This window comes from Zootoca vivipara, chromosome 1 (genome assembly GCF_963506605.1).
Source record: "Zootoca vivipara chromosome 1, rZooViv1.1, whole genome shotgun sequence".
In the NCBI taxonomy this organism is placed as follows: domain Eukaryota; kingdom Metazoa; phylum Chordata; class Lepidosauria; order Squamata; family Lacertidae; genus Zootoca; species Zootoca vivipara.
Genome location: NC_083276.1, coordinates 79,564,673 through 79,583,275, shown reverse-complemented (window position 1 = coordinate 79,583,275; position 18,603 = coordinate 79,564,673). Strand labels below are relative to the sequence as shown.

General features: G+C 42.8%; 1 protein-coding gene and 1 long non-coding RNA gene across 4 annotated transcripts in view; one reads left to right on the top strand and one right to left on the bottom strand.

Moving 5' to 3' along the window:
- Positions 1-4,733: 4,733 nt before the first annotated feature.
- LOC132592439 (uncharacterized) overlaps positions 4,734-18,603 on the top strand; it is a 17,437-nt gene continuing 3,567 nt past the window's right edge. For all 3 annotated transcript variants that reach the window (XR_009557904.1, XR_009557903.1, XR_009557902.1), the window contains exons 1-3: positions 4,734-5,042; positions 5,815-6,000; positions 8,704-18,222. This is a non-coding gene — a long non-coding RNA (uncharacterized LOC132592439). The remainder of the gene's footprint in view (positions 5,043-5,814; positions 6,001-8,703; positions 18,223-18,603) is intronic.
- LOC118089057 (acyl-CoA (8-3)-desaturase) overlaps positions 16,534-18,603 on the bottom strand; it is a 22,233-nt gene continuing 20,163 nt past the window's right edge. Inside the window, exon 12 of the mRNA XM_035123435.2 lies at positions 16,534-18,159. Within this exon, the coding sequence (XP_034979326.1) occupies positions 18,108-18,159 (52 nt within the window). The 3' untranslated portion in view covers positions 16,534-18,107. The remainder of the gene's footprint in view (positions 18,160-18,603) is intronic.

The following is an 18,603-nucleotide window of genomic DNA, read 5'->3' as shown; positions in this document are numbered from 1 at the left end:
GAGCAGCGAACAAAAGATAGGTCAGTCCGGGCCCCTTTCCATAGGCATTGCCTGTTAACGCTGCTATGTTTTGCAGTGGCACAAGCTGTATACTGTAATTTGGTAACAAAGCAAAGCTTTAGGCCTGCGTGGGTGATGGAGAGCAGTTTGTCCCTGGCCTGCACCAAGGAAGGGGCCTTGGTTCTGCACATACTATTGGCCACCAGTAGTGAGTAAATGCCATGTAAGATTTTGAGGCCAGGTGCCACAGGGGAGTCATTCTCTCTCTCTCTCTCTCTCTCTCTCTCTCTCTCTCTCTCTCTCTCTCTCTCTCTCTCTCTCTCTCTCTCTCTCTCTCTCTCTCTCTCATATGAACAGTAAACCTTGTTAGCTTGCCAGGTATCAGAACTGACTTGAGAAACAGGAAAGCCAGCCTGTCAGGGGGAATCAAAGCAAGGTTTACCTTTTGCCTGGGCAGCCTCAAAACAACAGCCATTCCACATCTAGCTCTTTTTTTGGTCTACATGTTCTTATGTACTTTTTAATGTGAAACTTTTGCATCACTCTCTACTAACAAAAAAATTACACTCCTAGCTATTTGCTCTGTTGGTCACATGCTTCCAGATTCCCCCTTCCCAGAACTTTACAGATTGCTTGTATTAATACTTATTACACAACACCTTTGCGATAAATTGTGTAACTCCACAGGTTTAACTTTTTAAATGGTACACATTATGTATTTTAAATAATTCTTTATAATAAAAAACATACCCTCAAAACAAATATAAACAGTATATAAATTCAGTTTCGTTAATGTATTAACAGAGTTTAACGGATTGGAGTTCTCCAATCTCAGCCTTTGCCCTTTGATAAGGGCTGGCCCATCCATGAGGCAAGGGGAGGCAGTGGCCTCAGAGCAGCAGGCCCCAGACAGCTAGGAGGGGTGGCAGTTTCGGCCTCCAAGGAGCGCCGCACTCGCTGCATCCTGCGCTTGTCAGCTTCCTCCTCCTCCACTGTGCGTGCGGCTAGATAACCTACCATCATCTCCTCCTCCTCCTCCACTGTCTGCCTGCCTGCCACCTGCTCATCCCAATTTCATTTTATTTTTTTAAAAAATAGCAATAGATAGATGCAGTTGTGTGGGACAGAATGCTGTCTAACTGTTGCTGGGGTAAATGGAAAAATGGGAAGCAGAGGAAGATTGGAGTATTGTGAAAGAAGGCATGGTCGAGTGGCTCCCTTTTTTCTCCCTGATTGTCCTTCAAGGGATAGCTAAGGGAAAGCTGAGCACGCCCAGCCCAAGGAGGGGAAACAGCTGGTGGGAGATTAGCAGCCAAACCCAACTGATGCATATTTTTGCTAGTTAGCATGAGAAATGGCTACAGTAAGTTCACAGAGCTGTGGCGCTGATAGGTGGATACTCTAAGACAGGCATCCCCAAACTGCGGCCTTCCAGATGTTTTGGCCTACAACTCCCATGATCCCTAGCTAACAGGACCAGTGGTCAGGGATGCTGGGAATTGTAGTCCAAAACATCTGGAGGGCTGAAGTTTGGGGATGCCTGCTCCAAGAGCAGGTGAGGAACAACTGACGGAAGAAAAAGGAGGCTACACATTCTTCTGGAAAGGTCTAACTGAATAAGAACATTGAATACATGGGAGTAGGCTTTGCTATCAAAAACGATCTTGTGAAGCTCTTGTCAGAAGTCCCGAATGGCATTAATGAGCAACTTTCAACCCTTCAAATAAAACTTGCCAAAAAGCAACAGGCTACTATTCTAATCGCTTATGCACCAACACTGGATGCCGACGAAGGCATTAAAAAAATATTCTACTCTCAGCCGGATACCATCCTAACAGAGACGTCTAAGGAGGATAAAATTATCCTTCTGGGTGATTTTAATGCGAGAGCTGGTCAGGATTTCAATCTGTGGCCTGGGACTATTGGGAAAGAGGGAATTGGCAACAGCAACCAGAACAGAATCTTACTTTTGACGATATGTGCAGTGCACAACCTTGTTATTACCAACATACTCTTTTGACAAAAAAATAAATTAAAAACATCATGGAGGCACCCTCGGTCAAACCACTGGCAACCTCTTAGACTATGTAATTGTCCAAGCTGAAGATCGCCATGATATGCTCCTTACCAGAGCTATGACGAGTGTCGATGACTGCTGGACCGATCACTGACTAATATGCTCCATGATGGCTATCAAGATTATACCTCAACACAGGCTTCAAGGAAGGAATCCAAGGTGCAAAATGAACACTCAAGCCCTTCAAGATCCTGTTAAGTGGGATTGCTTCCAAACGACTCTTAAGGACCGTCTGCTTTCGGAATTCCCTGATAACATCGAGAAACACTGGACCAAGCTAAAAACATCTATTATTACAGTCTGTGAACAAACTATTGGATACCAAACCAAGAAACACCAGGACGGGTTTGATGAGAATGACAGTGAGATTGAATGTATTATTGACAAGAACAGGAAGGCCTTTCAGATCTGGTAAAGAGATAGAAACTGTGCCACTAAGAAAAAACCTATGACAATGCTAAGGCTGAGGTTCAAAGAAGAACCAGAGAACTAAAGAACAGACAGTACCACACTTCTAAAAGATAAAGAAGCTATTGCACTGTGCTGAAAAGAACATTACCAGCATCTCATTAACTGCAACTCCCCTGTAGCTGCTGAGGTCCTCTCACAAATTCCACAAAAACAAATTAGAGATGAGCCTGCAAAATCTTCAAATCTGGGAGAGTTGTGTACAGCTATTGAAACAACAAAGCCAGCGGACCTGATGGGATACCTACCGAAGTCTTCAAAGTGGGCGCAATTGAACTTCTACAACAACATCACAAGCTCATCGGAAAAATCTGGGGGGGAGAGGAGATCCCAGCAGGTTTTTAGGGATGCCAAAATTAGCAATCTCTTTGACAGAACAGATTACGGAAACTATCGAGGCATCTCTTTATTAGCTGCGGCCGGCAAAACTCTTGCAAGGATCTTAGCAAACAGTCTCTTAACAATATCCGAGGCAACCCATCTGAATCCCAGAATGGTTTTAGACCTTCTAGGGGGACAGCAGACATGATTTTCACCGCTCGGCAGCTTCAAGAAAAATGCAAAGAGCAAAACCAACCCCTGTATATGGTGTTTATTGACCTGACTAAGGCCTTCAACACTGTAAATTATAATGCCCTGTGGACTGTCCTTTTGAAAACTGGCTGCCCAGATAAATTTGTGAAGATAATTAAGCTCCTCCATGATAATATGACAGCAACAATCACAGATAACAATGGCTCTCAAAGTGAACCATTTACAGTGGGATCACATGTTAAACAGGGTTATGTTATTGCCCCCACTATATTCATTATTTTTCATTGCCATGACGTACACCCTCCAGAGTAGAAATCATATATCAAACAGATGGAAAGCTCTTCAATCTGAACAGGCTGAAAGCAAAAAGTAAGGTTACCGTAACTTCCGTCATAGAGCTTTAGTATGCTGATGACAACGTAGTGTACACACGCTCAGAGGATGATCTACAAACCATCCTAAATATATTCACAAAAGCTTACGAAAAGCTTGGCCTATTGCTCAACATCCAAAAAACCAAAGTGCTGCACCAACAAGCACAAAACAACCGCTCTACAGCACCACAAATCCAACTCAATGGTGCAACATTGGAAAATGTTGATCACTTCTCCTACCTGGGCAGTTATCTTTCCACAGGGGCCAACATTGATGCCGAAATCCAACATTGCCTAAGCTCTGTGAGTGCAGCTTTCTCCTGATTGAAGTGCAGAGTGTTTGAGGACTGGGACATTCACAGGGAAACCAAAATGCTTGTTTACAAAGCTATTGTACTACCAACCTTACTGTGTGCTTGTGAAACATGGACCACTTATAAACTCCATCTCCAACTCCTCGAAAGATTCCATCAACAGTATCTCAGGAAAAAAAATACACGTCATTTGGGAAGACAGGCAAACTATTGCCAGTGTATGGAAGAAGCAAAGATCACCAGTGTCAAAGCAATAATTCTTTAACATCAACTTTGTTGGACTGGTCATGTTGTTCAGATGCCTGGACAAACAGGCCAAACCCTACGCCAAGGGATAAATGGACATAAATCTGACATCAGGAATCACAAGACAGAGAAACCAGAAGGAGAACACTTCAATCTCCCAGGACATTCTATACAAGATCTCAAAGTAGCTGTCTTATTGCAAAAGAATTTCAGAAATAGACTGGAAAGAGAAGCTGCTGAATTGCAACTTATTACCAAACTTAAAACCATGGAGAGACCTGGTCTGAATTCTTATCTCATTATACATGATAAAGCTATCTTTACCCATCTCACCCCTTGCTTTTCCCTGTAAGACCAATTGCAGTCGTTAACAGTCGTCAACAGGTTTACCACACCTAGTAGCCAATCACCCATTCCCACCACCCTTCTGAGTAATACCCCTCCCCACCCTCTCACTATATATAAGGGTCTGGTGACTTCTGTTTCAGTGTATCTGAAGAAGTGTGCATGCACATGAAAGCTCATATCAATGACAAATTTAGTTGGTCTCTAAGGTGCTACTGGAAGGAATTTTTTTATTTTGTTTCAACTCTAGTCAAGGCAGTACCAATGCCAACCACAGAGCAATAAGGCTACACTTTACGGCGTGGGGCGTGGCATGGAAATCACAGCCTGTCTTTATATTTACAAAATGAAGAACATTTGCAGTTGCTTGCTCATGTGATTGAAATGAGTTCACATACTGGGGTGTTGCAATATTTTGTAGTAAGAGCTTATGCCACACAGATTCCACTGCCATGACAGTACATGCGGCACAGCAATACCTTAATTTAAAATAAAGCAAACCGTGCTGGGTGTTGGTAGTGGCTCATAGCCATACAGCTCAACATTGCTGCAAGGAACTCAAACCCTTAAGAATCATATGCTTGTAAAAAAGAAAAAAGAACAGGGACAGATTTATGAACAAGTCATCATCCTACTACCACAGATGGAAGAATGTCTTGCCTGAGTACATCATAGAAATACATGGTAATCTCCTAATTTTTCAGCATTATTACTGAATATGTTGGAGAAAATTTTAACCTAACCCAGTGTTTATCACTGGGTGAGTTTATTTCTCACTCAGCACATATCATATTGGAATATTTTGTGTGAGGTCTGAGTTAGAATGTGCTGGTGTTTGCTAAGCGACTCTTTTGCTAGTGTCTTGTTGGGGGGGGATTACTTCTTTAATGATATGAAATGTATTTTTCTTGCAGCTTAATTTGGGGGGGTTTATGAAGATGTTTGTTTAATGAGAAGCCAATGGGAATAATATTTCTGAGTAGAAACGTATGTGACAGTGTTGTAACATTCATATCTTTAGGCTGAAATGTGCCTCTACTTTGGGAATACATGTTAGCAGGTTTTTGCTACAATTTAAAAGTTATGCAATATTCTTTTTTGCCATATAAATAGTTTGAAAATGTGGCTGCTTAAAACTTGACATAATGGATATAAATTTCACAAGGAAAATGTTTAACTGAAGATTTACACTTATTATGGCAAAGGAGGGGGAATGGACTGTATTTGCTAAATTATCTGACTGTGTAAATCATGGGTGGGCTTTTTTTGGGGGGGGGGAGGGAATCCATGCTGAAGCTACTTAGAAAGAAGGTTTTCCCAGCCACTCTGGGCGGCTTCCAACAAAATATTAAAACACAATAGTCCATCAAACATTCAAAGCTTCCCTAAACAGGGCTGCCTTCAGATGAATTCTAAAAGTCTGATAGTTGTTTCTCTTTGACATCTGATGTCAAAGAGGGCGTTCCACAGGGCGGGTGCCACTACCGAGAAGGCCCTCTGCCTGGTTCCCTGGAGCTTGGCTTCTCGCAGCGAGGAAACTGCCAGAACGCCCTCGGTGCTGGACCTCAGTGTCCGGGCAGAACGATGGGGGTGGAGACGCTCCTTCAGGTATACTGGACAGAGGCCGTTTAGGGCTTTAAAGGTCAGTACCAACACTTTGAATTGTGCTCGGAAACGTACTGGGAGCCAATGTAGTTCTTTCAAGACCGGTGTTATGTGGTCTTGGTGATTAAGACTCTTTATTACAAAAATATTCTAGAATGTTTAATTTGCAAATGCTAATATTTATAATTATTACTATAAAAAGTTGCCGGAATTTGACAACCTAGACTGATACATAATGTGCAGTTAGTTGAATTTTATATAGTGCGATGTGCTCCAGCGTCTTTCTGTCATTCAGCACCTCATGCTCCAAAATTGGAAAAGCATCGGCTGAACTTGGTCCCTTCCAGAAAACCTGGAACCACCCATCCTGATTTGTTGGACGGAATATTAGATGCTACCTTCCACTTATTGAGTATTCATTCCAATTTGTTTGTGGGGAGGTTAGATGATGTTGCTGACGGTGTGAGCAGGGGCATAGGAAGGGGGGCAGTGGGGTGGACCGCCCTGGGTGCCCTCACTGAGGGGGGTGACATTCGGTGCGCTGCCCACCCGCAACTCCCAAACCTACCCCGAGCTGTCGAGGTAAGGGGGGAGCTGAGCCACTTTGCCGGCGGCATTCTCCCCTTCCCCCTTCATTTGACAGCTTGGGGGAGGCTTGGGAGTCGCGGGCGGGCGGCGCGCTGAATGTCTGCCATGGGCAGCTCGCTCCGCCCTGGCTGCAGGGCGCGCATGCCACTCCGGGCACCCGAGTGGCTATCCTGTGCCTGGGAGGGCAACCTCCATGCCACCCCTCTCTCGGGAGCACACCCGCCCTGGGCAGCTGCTCCACTGCTGAGTATAAGGTGCCAAAAGCCCAGGCACGCCTGTCTCCTTGTATTAGCAGAGAAGCAGAAGCATAGTGGATGTGTGGAGAACAATTATCATAAAAACAACCCATAGAGGCAGCAGGAAATTCTTCATTTTCTCAGTTTACTGAGTTCAAAAACCATACAGTTCATGCTGAGTTTCAGTAGGTTCAAAACTTAGCACCTGAGAGCAAATCCAGTTTTTTTTGTAATAAAAAAATACACCACACAGGATAAAATATTACAACTGAAATAAAGAAGTATTGAATGCAGTAGAAGAAGACAGAATGACAGAACTGCTCAGCGGACAGCAGATATAGTTTGTGCCCAGAGCAGTAGCCTTGAACAAAGATAACACACAGCCTGGAAAAAACACCAGTTGTGCTCTTGTGTCCCCTGAGAAGCTTAGTGACAGCTAAAAAAAAACACCCCCGCTAGAATGTTCTAGAAAGTTCTGGTAACTTCCACACCCACAACAACTTACTCCCTGACAATTGCATCAATGTTATCCCACACTTTCCAGTGCATTTCTGTCACTTTCCTTACCACTTTTCTGAAAAAACAAGTTTGTTGTTCAAGAGCTACAAATCAACTTTAATTGATCAACCTGAATTTTCCAGTAGGTGACTGAATCCCAACCTAAAATAGTAACAGTCTGGAAGTGCCCTTAGATGATATCACAGAACGATGAATCAGGCATTTTCTGTAGTGCTCCCACCACAATAGCTATCAGTATAAAACAAAGAAAGACCAGGGACTGATAAAACAATGGAATTATATTAAACCGGGACTCTGAAAGCTTGGGAGAACATCATCTGCATAATTGGGACACACCCCTGCTTGGATTCCCACAATGATGTCAGGACTTACAATTGGTTAATATGGAGAAAGCCATTAAGGGCTTTATTACTGTTAGCACCTTGATCCCACCAAATAGGTATCTGGCATTGGCACCGTTTTCTGGCTAGATCTCGCTGAAATCTCATGAGATCTTGTGAGGTCTTGGTGAGATTTTGTAGGATCTCATCAGAAATTGGTCCCAGTGCCACCTCTCCACCAGGACAGTGCCAATGGCAGGGCTGGGTGCTGACGGGACAGTACTTCCCATTTCACCTTAAGACATGCCGGTCTTACACCCTTCCCCTTCCATTTTTGACTAAAACAGACAACTGCCTGCTACAATTCTAGAACACCAGATTTTGGTAGACTGACTCACACATGGATTTCAAAAAACCATTGAAAATCCTGTTGCTCACAGCAAAAAGTATCTTGATAAAGGCGACATTGCTAGATACACTAAATGACTGTGTCCTAGTAGGGTTGGCCTTGAAAGCAACCAGAAGGACCTGGTGTGAGATGTAAGAATTGTTCTCTCCAGCATGCTACGGGGGTTACTCAAAACCACATTAACATAAGCTGAACTAAACTATGTATTGCAGACCAAATCCAAGAGATTGAAAAAGAAGAATCAACATGGCTTCTGCAAAGGAGGCCTTGTTTCACTAACATTTTAGAGCTATTTGACAGTGGCAATGAGCATGTGGTTGTAACCCTTGAGTCAGCACCCCAGGGCAGGGATGAGTGTCTAGGGATATCCTTCGTATATTAAGTTCTGGCTCATGCCCCCTTTCAGGAAACCTGGGACTCCCATTTGGATCTCTAAGTAGCAGCCTTCCCTCAACTAACTAACTAACTAACTAACTAACTAACTAACTAACTAACTAACTCACTCACTCACTCACTAACTCACTCTCTCTCCCTCAAACACACACACACACACCCCTACAATATGAACAAGCAATTATATTTATTCAGCTAACAGCAGTTCAATGAGATTAGCAATATAGGGAACAGTGTAAAAATATTTTTTGTTCATCATGTCCATCTTCTTCCAGGGCACCACCATGCCAAAGGAAGGATGTGCCCTTAGGGCTTACTCACAGTTTGGTGATGAAGCTAATGAAAGGACTTCTTCAGGACACAGAATTTGAGAGCGTTGCAATATCTTGTTCCAGCAGAGAGTCTGCAGCAGCAACTGGGGTGCGCTGCAATAAGGTACTCCAACCAGCTAGTGGTAACAGAGAGGCTTCTGCAGATCTCCAGCTCCTCCAAGCCAATAGGAATTGCTAAGCCAGGTCCAAGGTTCTAGGGTCACACTAAGTTTCCTCTCTAGGTGTGATCTCTGCCAGTAGTGATTCAGTCAGTAAAGCTTAGCAATTCCCTATTTCAAACATTCTGCATTTCTCCCCTCTCCACAAGGAGAACTGTAGTCCTAGTCTCTCCCTGACCTGACCAGATCTGTGCCCCCTGCTCTCCAAAGGTCATGTACATTTGGGATGAACCAGCATCCAGCAGCACTCTTAACTAAGGGGAGCTAGTTGAGGAGGAGGGCCCAAGTGGCCCAGACACCTTTCTGTTTGTTGTTAACTTATTCCAACAGTTACAGTAAAACACAGGAATGCAATTCTATCCAACATGCACATGAGTGTGGCACACTGTATTTGGACAACTACGCTTCCTCTGCAGTTTCTGCTTCCGCTGCTTAGTGGAGAGTGTTCTTTACAGCTTTACATTGTGATCCAGGAGACATTGTGTATTTTGGAATTTCAAAAAGCTGTTGACAGTTTCTCACCAAAAACTCCTGAGCAAACTTAAAAGTCATGGGATAAAGAGGAGAGTTTCTTCTACGGATCAGTAACTGGTTAAAGAACAAAAACAGTGTAGAAATAAATGGGTAGCTCTCACAATGGTGGCACACAAGGAACTGTATTGGGACTTGCTCAAACATGATCTGTGATTAAGACTGAGGAATGAGGTGGCCAAGTCAGACAATTGATCCTTGCTCATTGTCAAATATAAGACTAACCCTGCAGAGTGCTAAAAGATTTCTGCTGTTAGGATAGTACTAGATTCTATAAGGCATAATCTTCTAGAAGGAAGGCCACTTTCACAGCAGGAATAGTATGATATTGCTCTGTTAGGTTCACATTGCATATTTTACACAATAATTGGTGTGTCTTTGGTATGACTTCATGACCACAACTCAAACCAAGCACAGGTTTACCCCCAAACCTTTTAAACTTGTAGTGCTCGCAACTAAGATTCATTGTAGCTTTAGCAGGCTGGTTTTCATCACTGAACTGAGTTTCCATTGAGACTTCATCAGATCACCTGCTTTGAGGTGTGGTTGGGAGAACAAGCTTAGTCTATCTGTTGTACCATTTGTATAGGTCTTGTACACCCACATCTTCTTTTGCCTACCGATCTCTTAAAACTCTATTATGCAAACATTTTAATCCCCTAGCTTGCCAGCATTGTTTCCAGCAACTTTTGCATATGTGGGATGATTCTGATCTGTCATCACATATTGCACAACTTGAGCAACTGGCTCTGTCAAATAATAATTACTTATGATCACAAAATAAACTAACATGTGAAATAAGATAATAAGATGAATTTGAGCTCTTAATATAGGATGGCAAAAATGATCTTATAGATGTGTATGTAAATGAGTATATATAATGAGTAGCATTATATGTAAAGGACGTGTAATGACATGGAGCATGGAAGGCAGATTGAGAGGACCGTACTTTTCTGTGTATAAGACAAGACTGTGAGTGATTTTCAGCAGTCCCTCCTTTAAAAAGCTCAACAACTCTGTGCCATCTCCCCTAAATAGGGGGTTTCTTTTATATGGGTGCATCTTATAGACGGAAAAGTACAGTATATAAGTAAAAATTGTAGGAAAGGAAAACAACAGTGACCTTACTGCGGTGTAGACCTCGAAGCCAGAGTGAAGACTTAGGTGATGCCTTCCTAGGGCAGATTACCAAACATTCAAAAACTTTCTCCTCTCCCTCCACACAACATAAATCTGCTTCAGAAGTTTGGGGAAAACCCTGGAACAGATTCAGAGGATACATGGGGTAAAGATTAAGGAGAGAAGCTTCACTGCACAGCTAAAAGGCCCTGTGCTAGAAGAGGAAGCTGGATACTGCCTATATCAGGGGTGGCCAACTCCCAAGAGACTGTGATCTACTCACAAAGTTAAAAACTGGCGGTGATCTACCCCATTTTGGGGGGTTCAGGTCAAAGTTGTGGGGGTTTTTTTAGGGGGAAGGAAAGCCCCATTTCTTTGGGGCGCAGGACAAAAATGTTGAGCTTTTTTTAGGGGAGCCAAAGTTGTTGAGCTTCTTTGGGGGGAGCCAGTGATCTACCAGTGATCTACCACAGACATCCAGTGATCTACTGGTAGATCACGATCTACCTGTTGGACGTGCCTGTCCTATATTATAGCTTTAACTGTGCAAACCATATCACACGCATCATTTACACCCATAAGATTGTCATAAGATTAAGGCTGTGAGACAAACTGAGTGCCCTAATCTGAGCTGCCACTGCATCCTTGCCCAACTAAGTTATTGCCATCCATCGCAATATCAGAACGCACAGATAAGATCATTTTTACCAGGGTCATGGCAGGCAAAGACGAAGAGTACACCTGCCCCTCCCCCACCACTCATGGTCCCAAGGCTGCACAGGCTTCCTTGAAGCTGCTGTTAACACCACATCAAATGGGGCTCTAATTAAAGTTAAGAGCAGACTCAGTGGGAATATTCACACTGCCAGAGCACATACACAAGCAAAATCTGTGATGGAGAATGTTGTGAGGTAACTTTAATCTTTAGCCCAAAGCCTTAGGTTAATAGCCAGTGTTTTGGTAGTCAACAAATTGCAGTATCATCTGGGAATATGAAGGGGGTGTCTACAGTGCTAGCTTTTGTCTCTCACTCAGTCAAGGAGAAAGAGAAAAGCCCAGGGTCAGAGCAGTTTGAGGGCAAAGTCTCTGGCAGGTCCCAAGCCAAGGAGAGGAGAAAGGGATACATTTTGGCCCAGGGAAGCCTGGACTGGAGTATTATAAACTCATTATCTTGAGGGGGAAATTGAAGCTAAGCTAAAAGAGATCATGCTTAAGAAGGTTTAGCAAAGCTTATGTCTCAGCACATTTATAGTATCTCTGTATTTATGCGTGCCACTTAGAAGCAGCCCTATAACAGAACAAGCAAAATGAATCTGGAGGGAGGGCTTGCCTTGGGCCTCCTCCAGAGCTCTCTGGAGAGCAGGCCTGGTGGAAACCAGAGCCTGCTACTATTCTTCCAAAGAACATAATAAGAGCCTGCTGGATCAGGCCAATGGCCCATCTAGTCCAGCATCCTGTTCTCATAGTGGGCAACCAGATGTCTGTGGGAAACCAGCAAGCAGGACCCGAGCACAAGAGCCCTCTACCCTCCTGCAACTCCCAGCAGGTTGGTGGTCAGAACAATACTAACTTCAACTGTAGGAAAGGTAGCCATTGTGGCTAGTAGCCATTGAAAGCCTTTACCTCCACGAATTTGCCTCATTCTCTTTTAAGTCCACCCATTATTAATCCTCTTTTAATACCACTTGTGGGATTTTCTCTAGGTGTTTCCTATTGACTATTTGGGAAGTCCAAGGCTTCCTAATTTCCATACATTACTCTTGCCACTCCAGCACACATGCTGGAGAAGATGGGCCTGTCCTTGACCCAGCCGGATGTCTATTATATTTTTATCTATGGATGCCAATGATCAAGGGTGCTATGCAACTGTTTTACTCGGAGTACACCTGCTGAAATTCATGGACCTAAATTCATGGACCTTGATAATTATATTGCTAACTTGGAAGCAAAAAATGCAGAGGAGAATTTTGTGGGGTACCTTTAATCTCTACCTCAAAGCCTTAGGGTAATATAAAAAGTTAAAAGAGTAGATCTGCTGAGACAGGGTGGGCTCCCGAGTATGACTTAGCTAAATATCAAAGTATTTCAATCAATTGGTTGCATGTAAAATAACTCCAACTTATAAATCATACCATAGCTCCAAGAAAAATCTAAATTAATATTAAAATGTCTACGTAATGGAAAGGCAAAATGCCAGGCACTAGCTTAGATGGCACCTAACTAGACTATGTTAGCTACATAAATAATGTGAATTAATGTATATATGCCAATTTTATCATGTCTATGCCAAGGTAGCTACTGTTGCATCAATATATTGTTGGGTGTTAATAAACAGATTGATGGAGGGGGGAGGGGGTGTCCATGAGGTATACCTTCATCAAAGGAAACAATCAAACACTGGAGTAATAATTATAATTATAATTATAATTTATTATTTATACCCCTCCCATCTGGCTGGGTTTCCCCAGCCACTTTGGGCAGCTCCCAACAGAATATTAAAAGCACAATAAAACGTCAAATGGATCCTATGTAATATAGCAAACCTAACTCTTCCATTTCATGGGGAAATTAAAAATCGTGGTGAATGAATCACTCTAGTTTTTAAAGAAAATAAAATAGTGTTTATACCCCAGCTTTCCCCCAGGGGTCTCAAGGTGGCATATGTGGCATATCTCTGGCACACTGTGTCCACCTGCATCACTCCTGCTCTTGAGGGTAGGGCTCGAGGCAATGGCTTCAAGTTACAAGAATGGAGATTCCAACTAAACATTTGGGGAAAACTTTCTGACAGTAAGAGCTGTTCAGCAGTGGAACAGATTCCTACAAGATGTGGTGGACTCTCCCTCCTTGCAGGTTTTTAAACAGAGGTTGGATGGCCATCTGTCATGGATGCTTTAGCTGAGATTCCTGCATTGCAGGGGGCTGGACTACATGACCCTTGGGACCCTTCCAACTCTATGATTCTGTGGTCAACTTCATACATGAAACAACACATTTAATGAATACTGAGGTAAAAAAAATCTAGACTTTTGGCAAACAGATTTACAAAGTTAAATCTAAATCAAGGGTACACAATATTCAAAAAAGCAATGGCACTAAAATGTTCTCTCCAAAAGACATCTGCTCAGAATTTGCCTCCTTTTATTCTAAGTTATATACCGTAGCTTGCAATCCCAAAATAAAAAAGATATCCACAATTTCTTAGAAACTTACCTATACCATCACTAACCCATGATGAGAAATCCTTCCTAGATACCCCCCATTTCCCTAGAAATAGACTCTGGACAACAACAACAAAAACCCTTGTCTATTTTGGCAAACTATAGAGAATTAACCCTAAAACCCATGGTACCTAACCCCTAAGAAGCTGGCAGATGTATATTGGTGCCTCACCATGTTGCTGGAGGGGCTGCCCCAGACTTGGTATATATTTCCACATGTGGTGGGAATTCTGGAATTAGATGTTTCAAGAAGTTAATAAAATAACAAAACAACAATTGGAAGTCAAGCCAAAATTCACTTTATTAAAAATATTTCAAGATACCAACCTGGCTTTGCATAATAAAAGCCATTTATTACAAGCTGCGAGACACAACACAACCAGATGCTGGAAAGAATTTTCTGACATGCTAGACCAGGCATCCCCAAACTGCGGCCCTCCAGGTGTTTTGGCCTACAACTCCCATGATCCCTAGCTAACTGGACCAGTGGTCGGGGAAGATGGGAATTGTAGTCCAAAACATCTGGAGGGCCGAAGTTTGGGGGTGCCTGTGCTAGACAATTGTTACATAACCATTTGGGAAACAACTCTTCTTGAGATATTGAGATATTAACAATAAACCTGAGGCCTTGGGTGATGGTCAGGTGCAGGGCAGGTGGACATAACTTACAGGCCAAATGGGGAGGCAGATGGGCCTAATGAGGCCTGTGGGCCATTGTTTCTAATTTCTAATTCAGCCCTGGTTTCAGAGTGGAAGCTGCCTTGGCCAGTCTGTGAGATGACCTCTGCCAAGCGAGGGACAGGCAAGTGCAGCCCTGTTGATTCACTTGAAGCTCTCGATATCACAGATGATGGCATCCTTCAGGGTGGGCTGCCTGGTTGGATACTGGGAGGTACCATGTTGTGTAGTGGTTCCCCTCTGACTCTGATGGTTGATTGCAGAAGGTGGTGCTATGGGGTTATTGATATTCCCCTTAGCAAATAGGTTGTGGATTAACATGCTTTTCAGTTAGAAAATAAGTTTGTGTTTAGAACTTGGACACTACAGGTTTTATTCTGATGTTTTAATTGGCGCTTGATTTTATGTTCATGCTGTACTTTTATATTTTATGTCTGTGTTATTGTTGTATTAAAAATCAAGTGTACACTATCCAGAGCACTTATGGTCAACAGGCAGTATAAAAATGTTGAAAATAAAGATAAAATAAATTATAAAACAACCAGCTGGTATGAGAAAAGTTGAGTATGTATGCTTTAAATGTATGGTGTATAAGCAGTGTTAGTCCCTTGCAAAGTGTATTCTCCCTTTCATTTCCTGTTTCCTTCTGCTTCCCCCCCCCCCTCCATTTTTCTGAGTTTTGGTTTAAGGGGAATATGGGTAAGTGAGTTGCAGACTGATGTGCCACAGTGTATATAGTATGTTTCAGATAATGGGTTGGATGCAGGCTAAGTTGGTTGAACTTGTTTCTTGTTGAAATGAAGGAGACAAATCAGTAATGGCATGGTTCCCATTGAAATTGATGGAACTTGAGTTCCACTAACTTAGGGACTCCAGCCAACCATATGCCTCCTCTGAAACATACTATTTTGGTCTCCAAAATGTATTTTGGCTGGAAGAAAGGGATTTGGTGCAGGGTGTGTGTTGCATTTTAAGAAAAAGAAACGGTAAAACCACAAATAAAGAATTTAAAGAGAGGTGTGAGAAATGCCGGGCACCAAGCTCAGGCCCGGCACAAAAAAGTGTGGTCAAGGCTGTACTTCCCATACTTATTTGAGTCACTGAGCAACCACTTTCACTAAAAGCTTCTACCTCCTGGGAAGGTGGATACAACCTATCAAGGATAGAACTCCCTCTGGCGGAATGTTTAGACAGATGCATTTGAATAATGAGTCACTTGGTGCTGTAAGATTCCATAAAACAGGCTTCCTCAAACTCGGCCCTCCAGATGTTTTTGGCCTACAACTCCCACGATCCCTAGCTAGCAGGACCAGTGGTCAGGGATGAGGGGAATTGTAGTCTCAAAACATCTGGAGGGCCGAGTTTGAAGAAGCCTGCCATAAGGTAATGTTAAACAGCAGGGAAGCATCCATAACTAAAAGAACTATCTTTACTCTAAAGACATGGACTGCTCCTTTTAAAAAAATCACCCCCAAATAAACTGCAATCTGATGGGCCTGCCCAAGTAATTAAATCTACATTTCTATCCTCGCTATCTATGATCCAGTTCCTGGCATCTCCAGTTATAGTATGTGGAACCTTACATATGCTAGACTAGTTACAGGAAGGTAGCCGTGTTGGTCTGCCATAGTGCACACAAAAGCTCATACCAATGACAAACTTAGTTGGTCTCTAAGGTGCTACTGGAAGGATTTTTTTGTTTTGTTTCATATGCTGGACTGATAGAGGCTCACAATGCCACCTGCTGGAGCAGAGATGGGAACTGTGTGCTCTCCAGATGTTGTTGGACTCCAACTCCCATTAACCCCTACCAGCATAGCCAATGGTCAGGGACGATGGGAGTTGTAGTCCAGCAACATCTGGAGTGTGGCAGATTTCTTACCCTTCATTTTCACTGACTGGGGTCCCCATCACTATGGTAGAGGTTAATTCAGACCACATGCAAATTTAACCTGACACAGCCATGGAGAAATACACAAATCCACATACAATGTGTTTAGGGTCAGCTCTTCTTGTCTATTTGAACCAATAAGAAGAACAGGGAGAAAAAAAGACAGCCACACGTATTGACCCAAATAAAATTTATGAAATATATTAAAAGATACAAATAAATACAATTATGTACACATGAAGTGGTGTACATCCTAAGAGGGCTGTGCTAAAGGACCAACAGAAGGTCGGTGCTTCCAATTGTGGGTCAAGACAACAAATACTGAACTATTTAATACTTTCAATCACACTGCCAGATAATCACCAGGCAAGAGGCATTGCCCCGGGTAACACATTCCCAGCGGCCTTTGTGTAGTAATGGAGTAAGAGAGTGTGGTTTCAAAGAACTATAAGCAAAGGCATTCATGCCGATACCGGATTACATTGAGATTGCAACCACACAATTCCTCTCCTTCAAAAGAGGAGCGCTAGTCATGGGATCAGGCATTGGTGTAGAGGCCCAGGCTCAAGCATTCTCGGAAGTGCATAGTGGAGGGGAAGAGGCACTTCTTTGGTCTGCCATCATGTGAAGGCAACCACCTTTGGGAAGATGTTGGGGCAGTGATAACTTTAGATAGATGAATACAAGTTGCTGAGAAAACGTTTCCTAACCTCAGCATGGAAAGGTCATCCTGTACAATATGTGCTGTTTGGGAGGAGGGGTGCATGAGGAGAGTTCAGATCACATGTGATTATTCTCCAGGAGCACCTCTTTCTCTGGTTATTATGAGGCTTTGAAGAAAACTATCAGCAACCAACGGCTCTTAATACAACACATTTTGAAACAGGAACATGAACACACTCAGCTTTAAACTCAGTAATGTTATCTGGTCCCTTACCTCTATGCAAACCTGAAACTGCATCCCTGAGCTTGCAGCTGAAGCTAAGATTTAAAGTTGACCTTCAACTAAGGCCTTATCCACACTTACCTCTTGCCCTGCTCTTTCCAGGCACAGGTGCACGCTTATAAAAGCTCCATGTCTGAATGTTGCTGTTTTCTTTTTTTGCCCCAGAGATTTCCTTGAAAACCCATTCTTTAACACTCAATCAGCACAAACATCGATTCAGATTTCCAGCGGATTGCCAATTGCTCCGATTGTGCTTTAAAGAGCAGGTTTTTTGTGGGGAAAGCTCCAAAGGAAAAGGAAAAGGTCATTCAAACACAGAGCTTTATAGTGTGGACCATGCATGGAAAGACTAGAGGAAAAGTAAGTGTAGATAAGCCCTAACACGTGGCTTTTGCAAGTAATATTACATCTGCATTGTAGTTCCCCACTGCAGCTCTGCCCTTTTGCTTTAAACACACCCCCTCTGAAAGCATCCCTCACCGACCATAAGGAAGACGAGAGTCAGGTTTCAAACTCATACATGCAACAAAAAGCAAGATGTACTTCTACATGAAGCAGACCTTCCCTTTCCTTGACCCTGTCACCCTAAAAGCCACAGTGCAACCAGAACAACATGTGCACACACACAAAAACCCACTGTGCATAAATGTAGGAAAGTTTCAGGAGTCCCCCAACCCCATGCCAAAAATAATTATTTAACGTTTGTCCAGCTCACCCACCAGACCCCAAATTCTTCATAGCACATTAGCTGCCCTCTAGTCTGTGATGCATCTTCATGGTCCTCCTCAAGTCCCTGCTGCTTCTTATCCATACAGATATGCTTCACGCCAAGCATCCCCTGAATCCTTTAGAGAGCTGCAAGATGGGGAGAGAGGGCTTTGATTAAACAAGAAGAGAGGACAATGCGGCAAGTAAAAGGTGGGTTCCCCCCCCCACTACATCTCACTACTATATACTTCTTTGATCAATGCACAGACAGCAATTCCATATCCAGTGATGTTGATCAATCTGAAACACTTTCCACTGCCCTAAATCAATGAACTTCTGATTTACCATATTTATTTGACTAGCATATAGAAAATTAAACTTCTAAAGTATGCCACATTAACTTTACCATGTTGTAAACCTAAGCATTTGAAAGAGTTCAAAATGAAATATTCCCACAGGAAATATAGTTTGAACATTGTATTCCAACAATTTCAAACTGGATTTCTTTTTCTGAACATGTGCAGATATTTAAAACATGAACACTTAATAGCATATATTTCTGTTATACAGAGTTGTGTTCAACTAAATAAT